Source organism: Podarcis melisellensis (genome assembly GCF_964234715.1).
Source record: "Podarcis melisellensis genome assembly, chromosome: 3".
NCBI lineage: Eukaryota > Metazoa > Chordata > Lepidosauria > Squamata > Lacertidae > Podarcis > Podarcis melisellensis.
This window is the reverse complement of record NC_138530.1, coordinates 8,587,750-8,610,658: the sequence shown is the minus strand read 5'-3', so window position 1 is coordinate 8,610,658 and position 22,909 is coordinate 8,587,750. Positions and strand designations below refer to the sequence as shown.

The 22,909-nt window shown below is 41.4% G+C and overlaps 1 protein-coding gene across 2 annotated transcripts in view; it reads right to left on the bottom strand.

Moving 5' to 3' along the window:
• Positions 1-22,909, bottom strand: part of USP34 (ubiquitin specific peptidase 34) — a 98,499-nt gene that overhangs the window by 33,776 nt on the left and 41,814 nt on the right. For both annotated transcript variants that reach the window (XM_081903570.1, XM_081903571.1), the window contains 25 exons: positions 22,380-22,469; positions 21,018-21,113; positions 19,812-19,894; positions 18,957-19,111; positions 18,742-18,855; positions 17,613-17,712; positions 17,307-17,466; positions 16,766-16,892; positions 16,527-16,674; positions 16,009-16,109; positions 14,888-15,097; positions 13,749-13,874; positions 12,429-12,551; positions 12,253-12,336; positions 11,737-11,823; positions 11,278-11,478; positions 10,596-10,678; positions 9,554-9,594; positions 7,605-7,729; positions 6,819-6,971; positions 5,600-5,704; positions 4,594-4,649; positions 4,382-4,502; positions 3,995-4,178; positions 796-959 (listed from right to left, as the gene is read on the bottom strand). In XM_081903570.1, coding sequence (XP_081759696.1) covers positions 796-959; positions 3,995-4,178; positions 4,382-4,502; positions 4,594-4,649; positions 5,600-5,704; positions 6,819-6,971; positions 7,605-7,729; positions 9,554-9,594; positions 10,596-10,678; positions 11,278-11,478; positions 11,737-11,823; positions 12,253-12,336; positions 12,429-12,551; positions 13,749-13,874; positions 14,888-15,097; positions 16,009-16,109; positions 16,527-16,674; positions 16,766-16,892; positions 17,307-17,466; positions 17,613-17,712; positions 18,742-18,855; positions 18,957-19,111; positions 19,812-19,894; positions 21,018-21,113; positions 22,380-22,469 — 3,037 coding nt within the window. The remainder of the gene's footprint in view (positions 1-795; positions 960-3,994; positions 4,179-4,381; positions 4,503-4,593; positions 4,650-5,599; positions 5,705-6,818; positions 6,972-7,604; positions 7,730-9,553; positions 9,595-10,595; positions 10,679-11,277; positions 11,479-11,736; positions 11,824-12,252; positions 12,337-12,428; positions 12,552-13,748; positions 13,875-14,887; positions 15,098-16,008; positions 16,110-16,526; positions 16,675-16,765; positions 16,893-17,306; positions 17,467-17,612; positions 17,713-18,741; positions 18,856-18,956; positions 19,112-19,811; positions 19,895-21,017; positions 21,114-22,379; positions 22,470-22,909) is intronic.

Genomic DNA, 22,909 nt, shown 5'->3' with positions numbered 1-22,909 from the left:
TACTGCTTCTCGCTCAGCCGCCCTACAGCTGAGAGGAAGGCAACTAGAGACTTCAAGCATTGGATAGGCTTGTCCCGCCCCTACAGGCGGATGACCCCGCCCCGGCTGCAGGATACGCACCCGCACCAAGCACCTGAATGGCTAGCTACGCCGCTGAGTTGACCAATTTCAGAAAACAAACACCCCCTTCAATTTTGGCCTCTGACTTGGTTACACTGAGGTCAGCACCAACCCTACAGTGCTAGATTCTGATGAGTAGACTTTGAAAGGGATAAACGTTACACTGAGCATATGAGCCAATCTATGCCACTGAAGTCTATTCTGATTGGCAGCTGCTCTTCAGGGTCTCAGGCAAGCAGGAAGAAGAAGAGTTTGGATTTGATATCCTGCTTTATCACTATCCGAAGGAGTCTCAAAGCAGCTAACATTCTCCTTTCCCTTCCTCCACCACAGCAAACACTCTGTGAGGTGAGTGAGGCTGAGAGACTTCAGAGAAGTATGACTAGCCCAAGGTCACCTAGCAGCTGCATGTGGAGGAGCGGAGACGCGAACCCGGTTCCCCAGATTACAAGTCCACCGCTCTTAACCATTATACCACACTGGCTCTCAGGAGCCTTCACTAACACTGATACCCGAGATTCTTTTAACTGGGAAGACATTCTGCATATATTTCACCACTGAACAATATTGCTTAAGACCATTATTCATTGTAGTTAAATTAACTCTTTGCCAAATCACTACACCACCCCATCTAAAATGGAAAACTTGCTTCCTGTTGAACCAGAAAGGTCATACCTTTGCAGTGAAGATGGCTTGCCTGGCTTCCGGTATCATATACAGCTGCTGAATAGTTGATGCCAAGTAACACGTTGCTCCAAGGTTGGTTAGACCCACAAACCTGCACTCAGCTCTGACATCATCATGTGGCCAATAATCCCACTTGTAAGGTGCATGGGAAGCTGGAAGAAATGGCAATTTTATTTCTTAATACAGGGTTTCAAATAATTGTCTGCCTGATTATTTGTGACAAGTCAGGATGGCCACTGATTGTCTCTTCTCCTAACCACACTATATTTGGAGTTATACAGTGGCACATTGATTTTCAAACGTCTCGAAAGTCGAACGTTTCGGTTTTCAAACATTGAAAACCCAGAAGTTAACTGCTTCAGTTTTTGAACGCTTTTCAGAAGTTGAATGTGCCATGTGACTTCAGTATTGAGTTTTCCATAAGTAACTGCTTCGGTTTTCAAACGTTTCAGGAGTCAAACAGTCTTCTGGAACAGATTACGTTCAAAAACCGAGGTACCACTGTATTTTGAAAGCTACCCAAGGAAACGCATTTCTGCATTGTGCAGAAATTCAACACTTATACACCACTTCTGCACTGCCTCTGGAATCAGCTCCCCTCTTTAAAGTAGGAAAAGCAAACAGCTCCTGTTTGTGTGGAGTGACTATGAGCACTCTGCTTCTTTGAAACACTAATATGAACCTTTCAGTGCAAGCAACTATAAAAGCCAGTAGGGATCAACTTGCTGGAGGGGTGAACCCAATGTTATACGCTGGCAACTACCCATCAGTGGAATATTGTGTACAGTTCTAGCCGCCACAACTTGAAAAAGATACTGTAGTGTTGAAAAAGGCTCAGAAAAGGGCAAGCAAAATGGTGAAAGGGTGCAGCAAGTCCCCTATGAAGAAAGGTTGCAGTATGTGAGACTTTAGTCTGGAAGACAGAAGGTTATACGATTGCGCATGCCATGGAGGAAGTGGATAGAGAAGACACAGGATCTACCCACTCTGGAAGAATGGCAGATGAAGGTGATGGACTATATGGGATTGGCAGAAATGATTGGCAGAATCCGAGACCAGGGAGAAGAGTCGGCGGAGGAAGATGGGAAGAAATTTAAAGACTATTTACAGAAATATTGCAAAATTAATGAATGTTAGAATGATGTCAGATAGAAATTAAGTGGTTTCCAGCTGTAATGCTTTAAGAGAATATGGAAAAAAAAGGTTTAGAAATAGGTTAAAATTTATTGATAAGGATTTGCTGAACTAACAATTTGAATTGTAATACAAAAAAGGGAGGTATGAGGAGGTCTGGGAAATAAGTTAATGAAAAATAAGTAATGGAAACTTTATGTGTTTTTAAGTATTTTTATTTTTGTTATTTTTTTCTTTTTTCTTTTTATTGTATTACTATTGAAAACTTTAATAAATATTCTTTTAAAAAAAGAGAGGAAGTGGATAGAAACACATTTTCCCCTGCTCTCTCGTCAACACCTGTGGACTCCAATGAATGGCCTAGGACCCTCGTACCTACGGGACCGCCTCTCCTGGTATGCCCCACGGAGGACCTTATGGTCCGCAAATAATAACATTTTGGAGGTCTTGAGCCTCAAGGAGATTAGACTGGTCTTGACTAGAGCCAGGGCCTTTTCGGCCATGGCCCCAGCCTGGTGGAACGCTCTGTCACAAGAGACCAGGGCCCTGCGGGATTTGACATATTTCTGCAGGGCCTGCAAGACGGAGCTGTTTGGTTGGGGATCAGCCTGACTCCCCCTCCCCTTTCATAAGAACTTGCATGAAAGTGGCCTGCCAATTTCTCTCACAGGCCCATATAAGTTCAGCACAAACAGTTGCATCTGGTGAGAATTTAAGGTCCCCAACCTTAATCTGCAGGTTGCCATCTGATTAGATTTCATTCTGATCCTGTTCTGATTTTAGGATGTATTTTAACTGATTGTCTGATTTTATGTTTATGAGTTACACATTTGATGTTAGCTGCTCTGAGCCCGGTTTTGGCCGCGGAGGGCGGGGTATAAATAAAAATGATGATGATGATGATGATGAAGCTGAATGTTGGGAAAATTCAGGACACATAAAGTAGTAGTAGTACCCTGAGTAGCACTGAGCTATGCAAATGGATAAAATTGAGGGTAATTGCAGCCAGACAGGTTATAGTGAGTAACTGGAAAAATGCAGAAGAGCTGGGGGTGAACCAATGGAGGAAAAAAACTGAATAATATTATAATTTTAGAATATCTAACTGTGAAGATACATAGAATGAAAGGGTTTAAGGTCAGAGAGAAAGAGGAGGATTGGTTTGAGGAGATGTTGAATTATTTGAGTAGGTTTGAACAATTTGGGGCAATTAAAATGTTAAAAGTTAAATAAACCTTGTGGAAGGAGGGGTGTTAAGGTATATAGAAGTGTACATATGGTTAATTTGAATATATTATTGAATATGTATATTATTGAATATTGTACACCCAATGTATCAGTCACATGGGGGTTTGGTGGTTGGTAAAAAATAAAATAAGGACATCTTCAAGTAGCAATTTAAACAATGGAACTCACTCCCGTAGCAGACAGCGATGGGTGCCAATTTAGATGGCTTTGAAAGACTAGACAAGTTCACAGAGGACAAGGCTATCCATGGGTACTAGCCACAACGGCTATCCTCTGCCTCCATGGTCAGAGGCTGTAATGCTTCTGCAGTCATTTGCTGGAAACTAGAAGAGGGGAGAGGGCTCTTGGGCGCTGGTCTCGCTTAAGGGTTTCTCCACAGGCATCTGGTTGGCCACTGCAAAAACAGGATGCTGGACCAGATAAACCACTGGCCCGATCTCGCAGGCTCTTCTTACGTTCAGATCCATTTACTGAGCCAAAAGAAGGCACTGAAATGAAAGCCAAATGGATGCTGGCACTGTTCTACTTTTGCTAATTAATACCGAACATGGAACAGGAGAACAACCAAGAAACTCCAGCATTTTCTCAGTTTGGCCAGAAAATGTCAGCAGCGAATATCTCTCCTTAAAGAGCAAAAGCAAACAGATTTCTGCTTGTTAAGGAAGGACTGGCTTCTCGCAGGGGGTGAGCAAAAAGGGCACCGGAGCATTTTATCAATAAACACCCAAAAATTCAAAGGCAAGGAAAGACACTGAAAACACCCTGCTCATTCTCAAATGCTGAGAAACTAACAAAAAATCCTTACATTGCATGTGCTGTGCCATAACCCAGTTGTGGAGCAGCCTGTAGTTCTCTACGGAACCTTTTACCATTTCTACCAACAGGTCGTAAGCAGCAGCCCTTGAAGAATGAGACTTGCACTTTGGCTGTTGACGGTCTTTTAGGCTTGGCAGCAAGAACAGAAGATTGAAGATGTCTCTCAGAAACTCCTGCAAAATGAGAGAAGTATAACAGCTAAGGTTATATTAATGACAATTTTGTGTGGTGCTCTATGGAGAAAGTCAGGCGTGCAGAAGATTCATGAAATCAATGGGGCTTGCGGTGAAAATTTCCCTTTAACAAGCATAACGGTCTCTGGTTTGCACCCAGGGTTCTGAGCAAATTGTGGTGGGAGAGCAGGTCGAGTTCTTACCTGCCCTTCTCGGGAGAATTTAAAAGGCGGTTTGTGTTTGACTACGCTTGTTGCCAGGCGGAGCAGACCTGTAAGACCATCATCTTCTATGTTGCCATCTTGATGGTCAAGGATTTCTCTGCTGTAAAATGCAAATTGAGTGCCTGTCAGCTAAAACAAACACTCTCCTATTGAAAATATGCCCGAAGTGAACTAGCAAATTTAAAGCTTACCTTCGAATGCAATCTGCCAAATGTCTTGCTAAGGCATCTAAATCAAGCAATGTGGTCTAAAGAGAGAGAAAAATGTAGGTGTAAATATAAATAAATTGGTGGAATACACTGGTAGGGATATGCAATAAAAAGGTACTATGTGCAATTTTAGTCTCACTCTTGTACAAAGAAAGGGATTTTTTCCTTTGGAAATAAAGCTATAGGGTCATATTCAATTTTTTCCTTTTTTAGGTAAACTGCTTTGAGGGTTTTTTTCTCCCTACAATTAAGCAGTGTATAAATGTTATGAAATAAATAAATAAATCAGGTGCACCCAGATTCCTGGGCAAGCCTAGTGGAAATTCAGAAATTCTTCCTTCGACCAGCAGGCCTCCAAAACAGTATCACAAGCTTTTGAAATTCCTTTCATGCAACAGAGGTCTGCTGTCTGGCACAGGGAGCTGTTGTGTAAGAAAAGCAAGCCGAAAGCTCTTTTGGACTGGAGAAACTAGTCATGCTGACGTTTGCCAAGCATTTTCTTAAGTAAGTCTTAGGTAAGCCTTTCTCCCCCCCTCCCTCCGATACTTACAATCTTAAGATTTATATCCAATTGGCTGCGCTCAAGCAATGATCAGCTCTGACAAACGCAGTTGAATCCTGCTTGGTTGCAAACCAACAGTGGAGAGTCTTATCTGTCTTAAGCTTGCATGTATGAGAAGAAAAGTAGCAAGTTTTGTTTGCCTGCACTAAAAAGCCCAAACTCACTGGCCTTGTGTGTGTTGTGTGTATATAGACAGGTCCCATTCAGACTCCTGAAGAAAGCCATTTTTGTAGGAACGTGCAAAGGAATGGGTCAACAGAACAGCTACGAGGATTGCATTTTTCAGTTCTTGAGGCTTTTAACCCATGCTCCGAGTATAGTCAAACCTGCCTCAGTTTTGAAGGAGCAAGGTTGCAGGGAGCATTGGTGGTGGGGGATTCTTTAATATAAAACCAATATATATAATAAAAAACCAATTGTACCTACCTGACTAGCATCTTTTACATGTATATTATCTATTAGTTTGCACAGCAACCAGAAATATTCCTTACAGCCAGACTGTAAGATAGGTTCTTCTTCATAATCTTCAATCTGAGGAAATAAAAGTTTGTGTTTTGTTTTATCTATTTTGATCCAAAAAACCAGATTGAATATGATGAAAGGTCAAAACTAGGTGGTGACTATTACTTGATCTATTGGTCTAGAATGCCAAAAGGTAAACAATTGAGAAATTGTTTTATCTTTGCTAATACAAATAGCGAATCAGTGCTTATGTAAGCCATGCCAAGAAAACAACCTTAGTTTTATAATTATGACCCACCTATTCCAGGACAAGTAACCATAAAAAGTTTACAGCAACATATACATAGCAGCGGGATGCGGGTGGCGCTGTGGGTTAAACCACAGAGCCTAGGACCTGCCGATCGAAAGGTCGGCGGTTCGAATCCCCGTGGCGGGGTGAGCTCCCGTCGTTCGGTCCCAGTTCCTGCCTACCTAGCAGTTCGAAAGCATCCCTAAGTGCAAGTAGATAAATAGGGACCGCTTTCTAGCGGGAAGGTAAACGGCGTTTCCGTGTGCGGCGCTGGTGCTGGCTCGCCAGATGCAGCTTAGTCACGCTGGCCACGTGACCCAGAAGTGTCTTCGGACAGCGCCGGCGCCCTGCCTCTTGAGCGAGATGAGCGTGCAACCCTAGAGTCGGTCATGACTGGCCCTGATGGGCAGGGGTACCTTTACCTTTATACATAGCAGCATATGGGTGAAAGGGGAGGAGGGGCATGTCAAGGGGAAACTGACTGCATCAACCATGACATTATAAACCTGGCAGTGACATCCACTGGCTGGATAGACAGTAACAGCATATGAGAAGGCAGGTAGAACAGAACTGATCTTACAGAGCTATGTGTAGGTCCACAAGTAAATGTTACAAACTGGAAAACCAGCAAGACATACAGTCTTTTTAACGGCTGATCTAATCAAAATGCACAAACCATCAGGACTTGGGGAAAGTAGGCAGAGAAAAGCTTGCTCTTGCTCTAGCAACTGCTGCTAAACGCCCCCCCCCCCCCCCCCGGAGAGGCTGGACTCAAAAATCTGAGAACTGTGGATCAATTTAATTGGGAGAAATGTGTTTTTGTTTGCTACACAATACAAATGCCATACAAATAAAGCTGCTAAGCTTCTTGGTTTTTTGTTGTTGTTGTTTTACCTTGATAGGCTTTAACGCCTGAGCATCAGGAAGAAACTTGAGCAACGTTGAAGCAGCCAGTAGCAGAAAAGATCTGTTTATTGAGTCTCCTCCATCCAAACCTGACAACGATAATTTATACAGGCCATTGCAGGACTCGTGACGAACTGCAGTCTGAAATGAAGAGAGATTGCCATAAGATGGAACCAATTTAAATGAAAACTTTTTTTTTAAAAAAAATCCTCTTTCCCTCTAGCATACTTATGAAAACTACTTTCAACATGTCTGTTAGTTGCTGGCATTCTGAAACTCATCACTTGTGCTATTTTTATAGATGAGGGGAAAACCAAAGGCTTCCAACCAAGTTCTGAGAGCCAAAGTATCATGCAAATGGAGCAATTTATACTGAAAATCAATTTGCAACCTTGGTTTTGAAAGCTGAAGAGAGCGGCTACTTTATAACCTAGATGCACAATGAGGGCATTCAATAGGCTTAGGCAGAAACCCTATACATACTAATCTCAGAACAAGTTTTATTAAACTCAGCAGATTTCACTTCTGAGTTCTATCCAACAAAGTCATAAGCAAAGTGGGCCCAATGAAATCAATGGACTTAAGTTAGTCCAGTCAGTGGGTTAACTCTGAGTATGACTTACTTGGCTACAACCCTTTGAGCGGATATGCCTAAGAATATGTTGTTAATTAAGAAAGCAAATGAGATATTTGAAGCTAAGACCTTTCAACTGAATTTGGCTCAAGGGTTTGTTAATGTAACTAGAATTATGTTTCCCCACGCCTTAGGCTTACCTCAGGAATGAGAAGGGTGAGTTTCTTTAGCCAGTCTTGTAAATTATCGCTGTCTGCTAGGCTGGATTTCACCAAAGAGCAGCAGTGAGCCCAGCTCACTAAGAGCCACATTGAATAGTGAGTAACTAAAAAGGAAGAACCACATACAACTGTTATACATCACACACATACAACACCATTTCATTTATTTAAAGGCTAAGATTGTCACAATATATAAGAACAATGACAGCACCTCATTTCCGATAAATTAAATCCAGATTAACACACATTGCATAAGCTTTCATGGGTCAGCAAGATACAATTCTGCTTTTAATGAGGTGTGCATGCCCATATATTCCTATTATTTATTTTCCAAAACAATAGACTGCCAAAGGGAAAAATAAGAAAGGTGGATTCCTCTGAAACAGAGCTTCTGTATACAATATTTGTCATGTGTCTCCGCCTGCCCTGGGTAGAAGGAGGAGACAATCCATCCTTGGGTGTTCTCATTGCACTATGCTGAGAATGAAGATTTTGCTTAGATGGCCAAGCATGGGAAAAGGGTAAGGCACAAAACCAAGAAGAAAGAGGCATTAAGCTAATAGAAGGCCTGATAAGACATATGACACTTGCTAACTGCAAACACATGGACCAAAGCTTGGTGTGTATTTTCCCCTTTCTTCCAAGAAAGCCAGCTCCCAAAGTGTTGAATCCCACTTGACATTTTAGTGCTTGTGGGAAGAACCTGATTGTGAAAAGCCCTCATCATGGTAAAGTTACTGAATTATGGAAGCACTAACATCATTACTTCACAAAAATCTCCACCTACCAATCTCAAGGTCTGGACAGTAAACAAAACACAAAAATCTACTGGAAGAACCGAGCTGCTACAAGAAAGCTTGCAGTTTCAAGCAAAAACAAAAGCTCTGAAGTGTGTTGCCACAGCTTTTGCCAATCTGTATACTGCAGGAATACAAAAAAACAGCTCCCTTGGCTAGATACACACTCTTATTCATCACAGTAAACTGAAACTCAGCATGACACTTATGTTCACATCTGAGCTGCAAGGCTGGCCTTCACAAAATTGAGGTATTCGCGCCTTCTTGATGGAACTAGCCTAGGAGTTCTTTCCAAGTCTCTTTGGAGCCAATTATTGTTCTCTCCTCCACAGAGCATAGAGAAAACATACAGCAGAAGCCCTTGTCAGGTCAGATAAACTATCAGGTGAACAAAGATGGCTCTGACACCCTACTATCCCTTGCTCACTATCCAAACCAAGGGAAAGAAAAATGTTGTGGTCAGCTGCTTGTCCGTGCAACAGTAACACACCCACACACCTCAATTTTGCTGTTGCTTCAATGCAGGCAGGTCTGGAACTGCAGAACACTCCAGACACTGAAGAAGAGCAAGCATGAAGTCACATGAACAACCCTGAGACTAAAGCAAGTGGGAGGAGCAGTCCATTCCTGGATAATCTCCATCTTTTAAGTTTCCTAATGGTGCATAATGCTCTATTCTGTGAGCTTTGCTTTCAAATTAATTTCCCCCCTCCACTCCTTTCCACATAGGAGGTCAGAAACCAGAACTAAGTTTGCCTTGAGAAGTGACATGGCTTTTAGATTACAAGCCTGAGGGCAGGTACTGTATTACTTCCTGATTTTATAAGCTGTTCTGGGCTTCTTTTCAGGTTAAAGAGCAGAGGGAAAAAATGCTTATATAAAATAAACTGGAAATTGCTCAGAACAGCAAAAATAAATACTTCAACACAGCAGCTTCACTGCTCAAGTCTAATAAATGCTCTCCATAGCAAAGGTTTGTTGGTCAGCTCTACTGCATGGGGAAATCTTGTCTGAAATCCATTACTCATGATGACATGACATATACAATTAGCTATGAATCAGGAAAAAAGATTTTCAAGAATGAAGCTGTTATGGGTTTAGTAGCCTTCCTGTCTTCATTTATTCACTAACCTTCATGTCTTGACCTATGATCAGCTTGAGCTTTCAATACCCTGTATAGGAAGAAAATCAAGTCAATAAGATCTTGGTGCAAAACTATTTTTTAAAAAACCCCTTCTGCAAAAATCAAGCAATGAAAAGTGATATTTCTTTTCACTCCTCAAAATATTACTCATTTGTTCTCAGTGGATTATTAAAATATTAAAATACAATTTAGTATGGAGGGTTTTGTGCTCTGCTCCTAATTTTCCCCCAGGATGCTTTGTGCAATGAGACTAGCAGAGAACAAACTAAAATGCGGAATTTTTCATAACTATGCAAATGCAGGAACTAACTTAAATGCCGTAGTATTTCTAACATTAAATGAGGGGAAAGGGGGCATAATCTGAGGGCAAAGCAGAGGTCACACTGTGTGGCACCTTGTGCCAAGTTAGGAACGGCTGCTGGGAATAGACCTGATTTAGGCCCCCTGAGATACTCATGACAGGCAGATTCCGAACTTGGTGTGGGCTGTAACTCCCTTGAGGTCAGCTTACTTCTCCTTGGAGAAATATATTTAGCATGTCTGGAAAATAGCGGACCTGCTGCATCCTGTGCCAGCACAATGAGGGCTGTGGGAACTGCCAGGACGCACATCAACAGGGATCAGGGCAAATGGAAAAGCCAAAGCAAGTGTCTTCAGCAACCAGAATGATGCCCAACACCAATGCAGAATAGTGGCTAATGGGGCAGCTCTGGGCTAACCTAACGACCTTCTTTCAATCTCTCGAGGCCTCTGGGCCAGAATCGGGTCTTCTTTGGCCAGCCTTTGGGCACCAAGTAACAAACAAGGGAGCACGTGCAGTTGCTCACTTTTCCTTCAGCTCTTGAGGGCTTGTTTGCGGCTCAAGTTTGCAAAATACTGAACTAAAAAGACGCTTTAAAGAAAACCTAAACAGCTTCGTCTATTTGTAACTTCATAATCCTTTCTGAAACTGGGAAATCAGTATGATGCTTTAATGCAAATATGTATACTATAAATCTTACCAAAGATATTAAAAAAAGGTTATTGTACCTAGGCGCCAGGTTGTCATACGTATAGGCAACACACATAAGTCGCTGTATCAAACTGGTTCCCTGGACAAGTACAAGAAATACCTTTAAAAAAATTGAAGCCAAAAGAAAACAGTTAATGCAACTGCTATCTTAATATATAACATATTTCTTATGCTTTAAATCAAATCAGAAAAATAAATGTGCTGACTCTATGTATTGGAGTGATAAGCAAGATACCCTGAACTTCAGCCAGCCATCCAAGTACATTCAAATTTCCTATGTCTTAAGAAAGTATTTTCTAATCTGACTGGCAGTTGGATTCCCATCACATGCTGCCTCACCCTTTTTTGTTTGTTTATTTACAGGAGATGCTAGGGATTGAAGCTGGGATCTTTGGCATGCAAAGAGTGGGAGAAATTATAGTATTTGGACGGCTGGATAATGACAAGGAAGGAAAATGTTTTGGGGGGAGGGATTTCAGACTGTATTGAAGTATTAACAAAAATCTCTCTTTTATTCTCTAGGTATGCAGTCTACAAACAAGTGGATTCTGTCTGTATGCCTGTGTCTGCATGCACACAATGTCTTTCTTAAGTCTTGGGAATGGAAGCCACATAGCTGAAGGATCCAAAGAACCAATATGCATCGGGATAAGCCAAGTTCAAAAAAGTTTATGTTGAAATTCCTTGTTCGTTTCTCACCTCTGTCAAGCGAGGTATATGCAGGCCCTTTGTGTGGTCTCCTGCAGTCTTGCGTGATTTCCCTGGCCAAGTTCTTTTCCTGTGGCTCTCTGCTACTCCAGACCAGGCAAAGACATCGTGATAAGCCAAATCCAGATCAGAAGGATCTACCGCAAACTGGCATATCAACTTCAGCAAGCACGCAAGGCAGTCTAGTAGCCACTACAAGTAAGAAAAGTCTGGATTAGCTTGGCTTTCCTTTGCAATTTGTTCAGCTAACAGCAGGACATTTTAACAGCAGCGCTACAGGAACACTGTAGAAATTCCCACGGCACTGCAGATCATAAAGCCCCGAGAACTTCGGAAAAGGACTCTGAAAATATACTCCACAGGCAGAAAATGGCTGACATACAAGCTTTCAAAAGCACACCTATGCAATGGTAACCCATCTTATGATTAAGAATCAGGCACGCCACCTACCACAGTCCATGATTCCTGCTCTTTAGGCTCTAGAATCCCAGAGTTAAAGATTTCTAGGAGCTGCTGAAGCCCTCCAGAAGCAACAAACTACAAGGAGAATAAAAAAGTAGCAGTTAGAGCACCAAACAACTTTGGTCGCAGGATACAAGTATATTTGTGTACATTACCGAGCAACTTTTTATTGACTCAAGAGTTCATGTTTCCTTTTAGTTTTACATGCTTTCAAAACTGCAATCCCACATTTGGTGTCTAAAATGGAAGCAGACCAAGATCTCTGCTATCTTGCTCTACTACCTTATTCTCTGTTAACTTGTAAAATACTCTACTGATAGGATCATTCACATAATACTTTCACATCACAGTTTCAGCAAGCAAGATGCTTGTTTGCAGCAAGCTAGACCTTTCTCTTAAAATTGTGCCTTCACTTATGCAAGTTTCTGAAATGTCACACTAACATCAACAGAAACAAGATTATACATGCAATCACTAGAATAGCTTTCAATAGTAGTATCAAACCTTGCAGCTCCATGTGTTTTTACTGTTTTCTATTTGATCTTCACTCGAGTCATCAGAATCTGGATACAGATCACTGTAACTTCCCTAAAGTTAATGACAAGAACATTAGTATTACAAAAAATACACAGATTATAAAAGGCACTTCATGCTATGCATAGGAAAAAGAATGACACTACCGTGGATTCTCGCCTTATTCTTCTGTTGGGTTTTCCAAGAGCTTCAATTATTTCAAGGGCATACAAAAGTTTATGGGCACTTTTTATTCTCAAAAGATCTTTCCAGTTGAACCCATCATTACCCTTTTAAAAAAGACAGAAGAGTATAACTTGTAAGTGAAGAAATAAGCAACTCCAGCACACCAGGTTAGAAACGATGAGCAGTAATTTGGATATAAGGTTTATTAACTATTCAGACTGAAAACTACTGATGTGGACAACATGAAACAAAGGTTCTTGGGTTGTGGTTTGGGGAGTGCTGGTGGGTTCTGGTTTTTGACCCTGAAGCTAAAGTGAACTCAAAAGAGGAAAATGCTGAAATTTATTCCATAAAACGTATTAACTGCTTGATTGTAATTAAAAACAAAAACAAAATAAAACCTCAAAGCAGTGGTAGTTTCTTTGTGGTTTCTACAGAAGAAGCAACCTGTTTTCAGTTTACTTTAAAAAAAAAAAATTAAACTGAAACATAGCTTGTGTCTTCCGCAGTCTTGCAGGGAAAACTTCAAAGAAATACTCCACTATGTCCAGGGTTCTCCCCCACTCACACATACATTAGATCACGGCAATAGAGAACAACTTTGAAATATCCTTTCACATAGTGGCTGAAAGGTAAGAAAATACAGGGCTTTTACAGTAGCTCAAAGAGAGGTATGTACAGTTCGGTGCAAGTGTTGCTATAACAAATCAGCACAACCACCAAAACATAAAACTGCCTTCACCTGCTATCCCAGGATGTATTGTCAGTGGATCAATAAGAGCACTCAGCCATCGTTTCCTATAGCCTTTCTAGTGCAATTTCACTGAGCTTCAAAACTCCAAGCTGCTTTGGCCTGTAAGCATTTGTGAATGTTCTTGCACTTCTGGCATTTATAGTGTTAATATCTGGGTCAGAATAATTCATCATGCATGATACCATGTATGCACAACAGGAATCTCTGGTGCACTACCATGCAGGTACCTGATGCCACACCATGAATGAACATGCCAATTCAAATGAATGAACATGCCAATTCAAATGAATGAACATGCCAATTCAAATGAATTTACACCTGAGCTGTTGTGACCATGCCAACAAAGCCAACACTCTCCTAGATGTGCTTCTGATACTTTTCGTGCCAATACCATTCAATTGCCAGAGATGGCACACTAACTGTCATGGGCACTGGAACACGAGACACCAAAATGCCACCAAAAACAGAATGAATGAAGACACCATAAGAGGCTACCAGCCTCATGTGTTGACAGATGCAAATATTTAAGGAGTGATTCTTCACTCACCTGTTCATCAGAAATATTTTGAAATGCCTGAAGCATATTGGGACATGTAGGCAGAAGCATCAACAACTCCCAAACTCGCCTGGAAAGGTTTTCTGCATGAAGATGAAGTTCTTCACATTTTACACTCTGTGAACAAGCATACAAAATATCTCATAATTATTTCAACTTAACTGAATCATGGGATATTTACAACCAAAGATGTAGGACTACATTCATTCATAACACTATACCATGGCATGAGAAGAGAAGAGGAGGCATTAAAATGTGGGCTGGTCTGTGTGTGAGGGAGAGCTGAGATAGGTAAGGAGGAGGATGGAGGAAAAGAAGGGGGTGAAAATGGAGGTTCAAAGGTGGTTGCAAAAAAGGACAGGAGGCATGGATAAAGGGGTGAAGGTGAAAACAGGTGCAAAGCCAAGGTTACTGAATGAAAATGCAGCTTCAAAAATGGGGTTGGGAAGGTGAATAGGGAGCTTAATTGTTGCATGGGGTGGGGAGGTTAATGTGGGGAGAATGGCAGGGGGTTGGTGAGTGTAGCAAGTAGGCACAGCCCATAGTCCATAAGAATTTGATTAAAATGACCGTATTTTTTGCTCCATAAGACGCACCTTTTTCCTCCTAAGAAGTATGGGGAAATGTGTGTGCCTCTTATGGAGTGAATGCAGGCGGGAGGCTCTGCTCAGCGCTACCTTTAAAGAGCCGCGCGGAGCATGTGTGCGGTTCTTGGGGGCTTTTCCCCGAGGAGGGAAAAGGGCAGCCCATCAGTCCCTCCTCAGGGAAAAGCCCCCAAGAGCCGCGCTCCCTTTAAAGAGCGTGCGGCTCTTGCTGGCTTTTCCGGGAGGTGGGGGAAGGGCAGCCCCTCCGTCCCTTCCCCCACCTCCCGGAAAACCCCCAAGAGCCGCACTCCCTTTAAAAAGCATGTATGTGGCTCTTGGGGGCTTCTCCCTCCTTGGGGAAAAGCCTGCAAGCGCCGCACGCACACTCCATGTGGCTCGTGAAAGGGAGCGCTGAACAGAGCCTTGGATGCACACAGGCTCTGCTCAGCGCTCCCCTTAAAGAAATTTTTTTCCCTTGCATTCCTCCTCTAAAAACTAGGTGCGTCTTATGGTCAGGTATGTCTTATGGGGCGAAAAATACGGTACCTCGCTATCTTCCATAGCCACTTCAGCAGGAGGAGGTTTAAAGGAGGCAAGCATCTCCAGCAAATCAAACAGGGTGGTCAGATGAGGTTCTTGCAGGAGTAAGAGCATCGGAATGTTGTCCTTCTGAGGAGGTGGTAAGCAGGATGCGGGAAGCTGGACGCCTTCGCCCTTTCGCTCTCTCCGTGGAGCTCCCAAGGACACAAACACCATCTTGGAATAACAAGTAGGGATTTATTTGTAAGAAGAAGCATGTACTGTAATCAACATGTGCATAAGACAGCTTTTCGAAGACAACTGGCATCCCACCCACCCCGTCTGTAATGTGCACCAAGCAGTTTCAAGCACACTATCAAATGCCACCCCAAAGTCTGCTCCTGTAGCTGAAGACGAAATGCGCAAAACAGTCACCTGGCAAGGAACAAGTCCGTACGCCAGAGAAAGTCCTTAATGCCAATGATCTTAAAAGTGGTACTTTAAAGAATAATACAGCCACAAGAGAAGAAACAGTGGAAAGTGATTTTTTTATTATTAAAGAGATCAACTAAAAGCGTAACAGTGCCACTGAGAAAGATGAAGCAGGTTGTGGCCCACCAACCCTGCAGTCTTAACAAAATTATTATGTATGACAATATTATAATACTTCCCTAGGGAAAGATATCTGGTGGTCTAAAAGGGTCTCTGCTCCTCCTTCGGATATAGATGGCCAATAACATTTAAACCTTACTTAAGACCACAAGGGAAGATACAACCCCCTCCTCAGTGCCCACATCTTGAAAACATGAGATAAAATTGCTTGCATCTTTTAAGTACTATGTTCATAATTACCTTACTTCAAAGCATGGCTTTCCCCCTCAAGGCAACCAAGTAGCAGCAATGCTCACTGCTGTATGAAGAACATTTCTATTTTACATGTGCATTAGCTGGAGAAGGAAACTAAATAGACTGCAACATTCCCCTGCTGTCTGCTTTAGATTTTAGGTTTCCAGAGACCTGTCTCTTGTTTTTGCTTATGAAACTCTGCATACCAGCATGTACATCGATGTTACTGTGGAAATGAAAACTATTACCATGTGACAATGTAAAATGTTGTAAAATGACCTCTTTGATATGTTTGTCACTACCTGCATATCTTTAAAACCCAATTCATGAAGAGTTTTTTCATCATAGTCAGTTGTTAGTTCATGTCCAGAAGAGATCATTCTCACAGGTCCCATGAGGCCACCTAAAGAAACAGCAAAACTTGCTTCACTATTTGAACATTGAAAAAAAGAAAATCAATGGGGGGGGGGTGATTGGGTTTTTATCTGAAATTAACCCTTCTGTTGGTGTTCATTCATGCAGGTCTGGACTTGGTTCATTTCCTTTATCAACACAGATTATTATTATTATTATTATTATTATTATTATTATTATTATTATTAAATAATAATAATATACTAATTTGGAGAAAATATTTAAGAAAAACTAGCATTTGCAGAAGAAAAGCTAACCTTGTGTGAACATTAAATTCTGTTAAAATCAAAGGAGAAACAAGGTCCTCCACACAGCTATTTCCTTTAGTTGTCTTTACTTCAGAAGTACTCTAAATGAGGGGCAAAGAAGCCAGGCTGAAGTTATGTCAACATGCTGTAAATCATACCTGGAAAATCTCCTTTCCGACTGCTTTGGCCAAACTCCTGCAGCTGAGCCTGTTGGTTTAGCTGCTCTTTCTGCAAATTCTCGTACCAATGTGTAACTTCGGCTCTCAGGTCAGCTACCTGATCACTGGGATACATTTCAATTGTCATCTGAAACATAACCAATTTGTTCAGCTGAGAATGGCGGGAAAGCAGGGACATAACACAATGCTCTTTTGGAAAACAACTTGCTAGACTGTACCTTGTCAGGAAGCCCAGCTGGCTGGCAAACAATTCTGAGAGGCAATGACTGTTTGTCACTCAAGGCTTTTAAATGGCTGCTGATGCCAGTACCCTCAATTTGCCACTGTCTCAGATGATAAGCAAACCTAAGAAAGAAATAATATTCATCATATAAAAAGGAAACGCACTGGCAATTTGCCAGTGTGGTGTAGTAGTTAAGAGCAGTGGACTCGTAATCTGGTGAGCTGTTCAAAAGAAAAGGATATTTACCATATGTTTGGCAGTGCCCAAACACTGATTATAATAGGAAAAAAATATCACTGGTTGTGAACTCTCTAGAAACCCTTTAACAATTTTATTCTCACAAAAGAATTATTTGATGAAGATACCAAAATAATAATGCACTTACTAACAGCAGCCCATATGACTGTATGTGACAACTGGGAAAAAGATAAACCAACATTAAATTCTCTGAGGCTAGTACAAGCTTCCTGTGTGATCCCATGAAAATCATTAAACAGCAACTTTTATTAAATAAAATTACTATGGACATAGTTTACCTTCTCCGAAAAGCTTCTAAATGAGTCTTAAGCATCAGAAGTCCTCGTTCAATAATGGTGAGGCTGGAGTGAGAATCTTGCTCAAGATTACTGGATGCTATCATTAGGCTTTCCATGCACTTGCTAATAAATTCTTGCTCTTTCTCCAGACCTGTTTTACCTAAAATATGATTTACAAGGAAACGTTCCGTAAGCATGATGAAACCTATCTGTCCCCCTAAGAAAAAGAAAGTTGAAGTACGGCATCACTGATACACAACATCGGACTGAGCAATGCACAGTATCTTAAACTGAATTATATCATACCATTAATATAATAGGAGTTAATATACTGTATAGCTGCACGGCTCACATCTCCAGACTGTGCTCTTAAAGCAATACCCCAGAATTGGTCCATACCACACAACTGCAAAAAAAAAGTGAGAAACTGGGTTATTTATTTTATACGAATGACCACCTAATCATTATCATGTCAATGCTGTGCTGTACAATATCATGTATCATCTATGTATTTTTCACAATATAGGCAACCCCTGTTTTAGGAGTGACCAATATGTACGCGATCGCACACAACACTGAACCCAGAAGTGACCTGGAAACCTCATAGAAGACGTAACTAAAAGGGTGGAGCAGGCTGTTTCAATTGCATGCAATTTCACAGACCGCAATCCCCACACAAATTGGGGGTTGCCAGTACCGGTTAACAGAGGTGCTTTCTGTCTGTCCCCTTGCCCCAATTTATTGGTGTACTAGTCAGACATGTTTGGAAGCAATGCTAAACTATGTTTTGTGATCTATGAAAGACTCTGGGCGACTCCTCCTCTAATACGGCTGTGCAGAGAAGGTGGTTAAAAACTGAAAGTCTCCTCACTGCAGTTTGGAATTATGTCAAAACCCATGCAGAGTGAGGTTAGTTTTAAGTTATGGTTCAACTTCCTTAGCAGCTCCACTTCCCCCTTTTCAGAATCCTTGGCTTCAATTAACAGGACTGAGTAAAAGAAAAATTCCAAATCAACTGGGCAGCTTTCCGAAAACTGATTACCACCCTGTTTTCATGCAAAGGTCAATAGTAATCATCTAACTTCCCACCCACATTTCAACTCTTTTCATAGGCAAGATACAACTTCAGCCAGTTCCATACTAAAGGTATACAAACTGCTTTCTTCCAAAGAGAAGCAGCACCCTTAGTCCTCAAGAGACATAATTCCCATCTCAGTATCTCTGATAGTTACACCTCCCTTGTCAGATAAGCTGCTGCTTATCATCTGCAGAACAGGAAGTCGTAACACAGGAACACAGAAAGGTCAAACTGCATTTGCTAAATCGTACCGCTCAGCAAATATTCGCTAAGTATACTAAATCTATCTCGTGAAGAACTGAAGAGTTATGTAAAACTTTGAAAGAAGGGAAACAGCGATGTAATACTCTCGCTTACCTCGGAGTTTGAACCGCCATCATATGCACTAGTAGCCAATCGAGCCAAGTTACATAAATGCTGAAACAAGTTTAATCCAGTCATACTAATGGTTTCGGGCTTTAGCTGAGGCATCTAAATAAAATAAAAGCATGTTTTGCTTCCATCAACATCAGCCTTGTTTTCAAAGAGGAAAGTTAATAGGTTTTGTATGTAAGAAGCTATTTCCCTTCTACCTTCTCTAAAAAAAGATGCTTGTAGGTTTCCATTCCCATGGCATGCTGGTCTTTGCTTCGCACTTGATTTAAGAACCAGTGCAGAGCATCGTCATAGCATTCCGAATCTTCGACTAAACAGTGCCATAGTATGTCTACTTGCTCCAGACTCAACCCTAGAGATTCAAAGCAACATATGACAACATCCTGGTAAAAGACAGCTAATTTATTTCCCCAAAAGTCCTTCCCACAGTAAACACAACAAGGCAGCTTGATCCCACAAACGCCTGTCTGCTGGTTTGACCTGTATCATTGACAGAATTGAAACAGCACCGTCAGTCTCTCAAATCACACCAACCCGGAAGAGCCCTAAAAGCGCTAAAGGGCCACACAGCTCATCGTCTCAAACTTATTAAATGGTAGAACTCTAGAACTGGAAGGGAACCCAAGGGTCATCTAGCCCAACCCCTTGCTATATAGGAATAAAAGCTAAAAAAATCCCTGACAGATGGGCCAGCCAACCTTTTTAAAACCTCCAAAGAAGGAGCGTCCATCACCTTCTGGGTTAGTCCATTCCACTGTCAAAAAGCTCCTACTGTCAGAAAGTTCTTCCTAATTTTACCCATTAGTTTCGGTCCCACACTCTGGGGCAGCAGAAAGCAAGCTTGCTCCATCTTCTATATTTCAGATATTGGAAGATGGCTACCAGACTCTTAGTATTCATTTTTATTTTAGTTTTAAAGAAAGAAGCCATTTGCTTTCTGTTTCCTCCCGTTTGTCTGGCTGATGTAACGATGGTATTTCTATTAAACAGCGCCAGCAAATCAACCTCGGTGTTTAAAAGAAAAAGTATGGGTACATATATTTAGAACTTACTGAAATGATCTGGTGATCCTAGAGTTGAAAAGACACACGTCAAAAACTGAAGGCGAACTTGAACTTCTGCGCTGTGGCTGTACCTATCATGGAAATTATTTGTTATTTCGGTACATCTTCAGTCATCTTTAGCCTCAACTCAAACTAATATGACAAAACAGTTTTGGAACTACAAAAGCAGGGTGATTTTTGTTGTTCAAAGTAAAGAATTCCCACTTGGCACTCCTAGAATAGCAGGACTCCAAAGCTAGTGAAACAAAACACTCCCTCTAAAACTAACACTTAACAAACATTAAAATTCCACTCCCACGTCATGTCAGCTCAGCTCAACATGGGCCTACTTTGGAACAGATTTCCCCTCAACCTTTTCCAGCTACCATCAGTCTTATGACAACCATCTCTACATCCACAAGTGCACCCTATAAAGCTGCTCTACATATCCATAAATCTTTGCAGCAACCCAACTACAAAAGATGCTCACCCCCTTGCCACAAACAACCCTCCAACACAGACCCATTTTCACTGAACACCCAATGTTCAAAGTGAAAGAAAGCTCAGCAAACAGATTAATAAAGAGCAAACCATTTTTCCCCCTTTGGAATAGTCACACAAACATGGACTTGATGTACTTTCCTTTAGCCAAATGCCATCTCAGATCAGCTCAAAATAGACCTTTACAAAAAGACTTGTTATTCACAAGTGATAAAGATAAAGCTAAAGTGACCCCTGACCGTTAGGTCCAGTCATGGCCGACTCTGGGGTTGCGGCGCTCATCTCGCTTTATTGGCCAAGGGAGCCAGCTTACAGCTTCCGGGTCATGTGGCCAGCATGACTAAGCCACTTCTGACGAACCAGAGCAGTGCACGGAAACACTGTTTACCTTCCCGCCGGAGCGGCACCTATTTATCTACTTGCACTTTGACGTGCTTTCGAACTGCTAGGTTGGCAGAAGCAGGGACTGAGCAACGGAAGCTCACCCCGTTGCGGGGATTCAAACCACCGACCTTCTGATCGGCAAGTGGGTCAAAGGAAATACTGATGAATATGAATATACATCAATAAATAAGGTGTAGAAAGGAATTTTGTTTCATCAGGAGCAAATTTCAACCATGTGAAGGTGGATTTTAACAAGCTTCAGATAAATGTTAAAAACATCAAAACCATAAACAGACAAGATACACCCCACCACTGCAACACCATACTTACAATGCATGTTTATGACGTCCTTCCCTGACAGCTTGAATGTAGTACACCAAATTATCAAAGAAGAGCTTCATCATATTAAGTTCTTTTTCAGCCCACCTGTTTCAATTTAAGAATCATTTGTCATTTCATATCCATATGTCTTGGGGGGAAATTGCATACAAACAAACGATGCAAACTATCTTTCAAAAAGCTAACTACAGAGCAATCCAACGCTCCTCATATTATTTCTCAACTCAAAGGTGGCTCAGAAATCTGCAACACGCATGACATAGTCACAAATAACTGAAAGGCAACTCATCCATTTGCTATAGCTCAGGATATCAGTGGAAGATTATGCACAACACAGTTTATTTTGCCTGTCCTCATCAGAGCTTCCTGCTTCTTAGTCTAGTCTGATCTGAACACTTTTAGTATTTAAAAAGGATTAGCAGATTTAATATAAAGGAAGAATGTTCCAGATTGGGGAACGACAAGTCCAGCATCATTTCTGGCCATCTTGAGTAAAATTCTGGAATTAATTGTATAGAGCACAAGCACTCCATATCAAAGAAATAGTAATAAACGTAAGAGAATAATTACATTTGAAATCAGCTTTAATCTTTATTATTATAATTGCTTTGGGACATACTATCATGATTTAATTTAAAACAGGAATTGTGAATGAAACTTAGCAGCAGATATTGTGAACCTGCCCCTTTAAATATTTGTCAAATGCAATAAAAATATTTGTACAAACAACTTTTAAGAATGCAACAAATTTAGCCAAGTAGAAACTTGCTCCTATTACTGCAGGCAATATAATGTGCTCCTAGCAAACCATTTATGTCAGCATATAACATATGCTAAGGCCTTAAGGTGCCTTCTGACGTTACCTTCGCGATATGGGGAAGTGCTGTAACATAGTTCTTTCATGTGGTGCAAAAATAACGTCAGAAGACCCAGTTCATGTGGGAGAAATCCATTATACAAGTCTTCTCCATGCAAAGTTATCGAGTTGAGCTTCTACGATTACCTTTCTAATGTATGAAGGAGCCACGCAGCACTGACTCCATACTATGAGGATCAGAAGAGCCACTGTCAAACTATGGAGATTAAAGTCAGAAATGGGTAGCCTCTCTTTTGGGGGCGGAAGAGAATCAAAAGAGACCCAGATTCCATTTAACACCAAACAGGAAGGGATGGGCTTGGGCAAGGAAATGTTAAAACTATAAACTGCCCTGAAATTTCAGGGAAGGGTGGGGTTAATAATCTATGCTCTGCATTTGACAAACTAAAGGTAGCAAGGGAGAAGCCAGTATCAGACCAGTAATCCCTCAATGATTGACCACCCTTTTCTGTACTGACAGGACATGTTGTACTTACATGGTTATCCAATGCGTGTCATAACTGCTTCCAAATTGTTGAAAGGTACCAAATAATTTTGGGAGAAGACGAAGAGAAACTACCACCGATCTGAGGAAATAGATAAATGGTGACTAAGGTATAGAGGAACATCACAGGATAAATGTTCTCCGAGATTTATAGCCCTTAAATTAAAATGTATCACGTAGCCACATTTAGAGAAAAAGATGCCTTTGTATGGGAGGAAAGGAAGAAGCAATCTGTAACTTTGGAACTGCCGTTCTAAATTAATGAAGAACTAACTATGAATGAGGCGTACGTTATTCAGAAGTGCAAGTACAGAGACCTGGTGTGGGAGAAGATTTGAACTGGGAGGGCTCTTTCAATTAGTGACACACCAAAAAGGGTTACTTACTTTCCTTTCTATCCCAACCTTTCTTCCTTTTTGCAACCTTTAAAAAGGTAAAGGGACCCCTGACCATTAGGTCCAGTCGTGACCGACTCTGGGGTTGCGGCCCTCATCTAACATTATTGGCCAAGGGAGCCAGTGT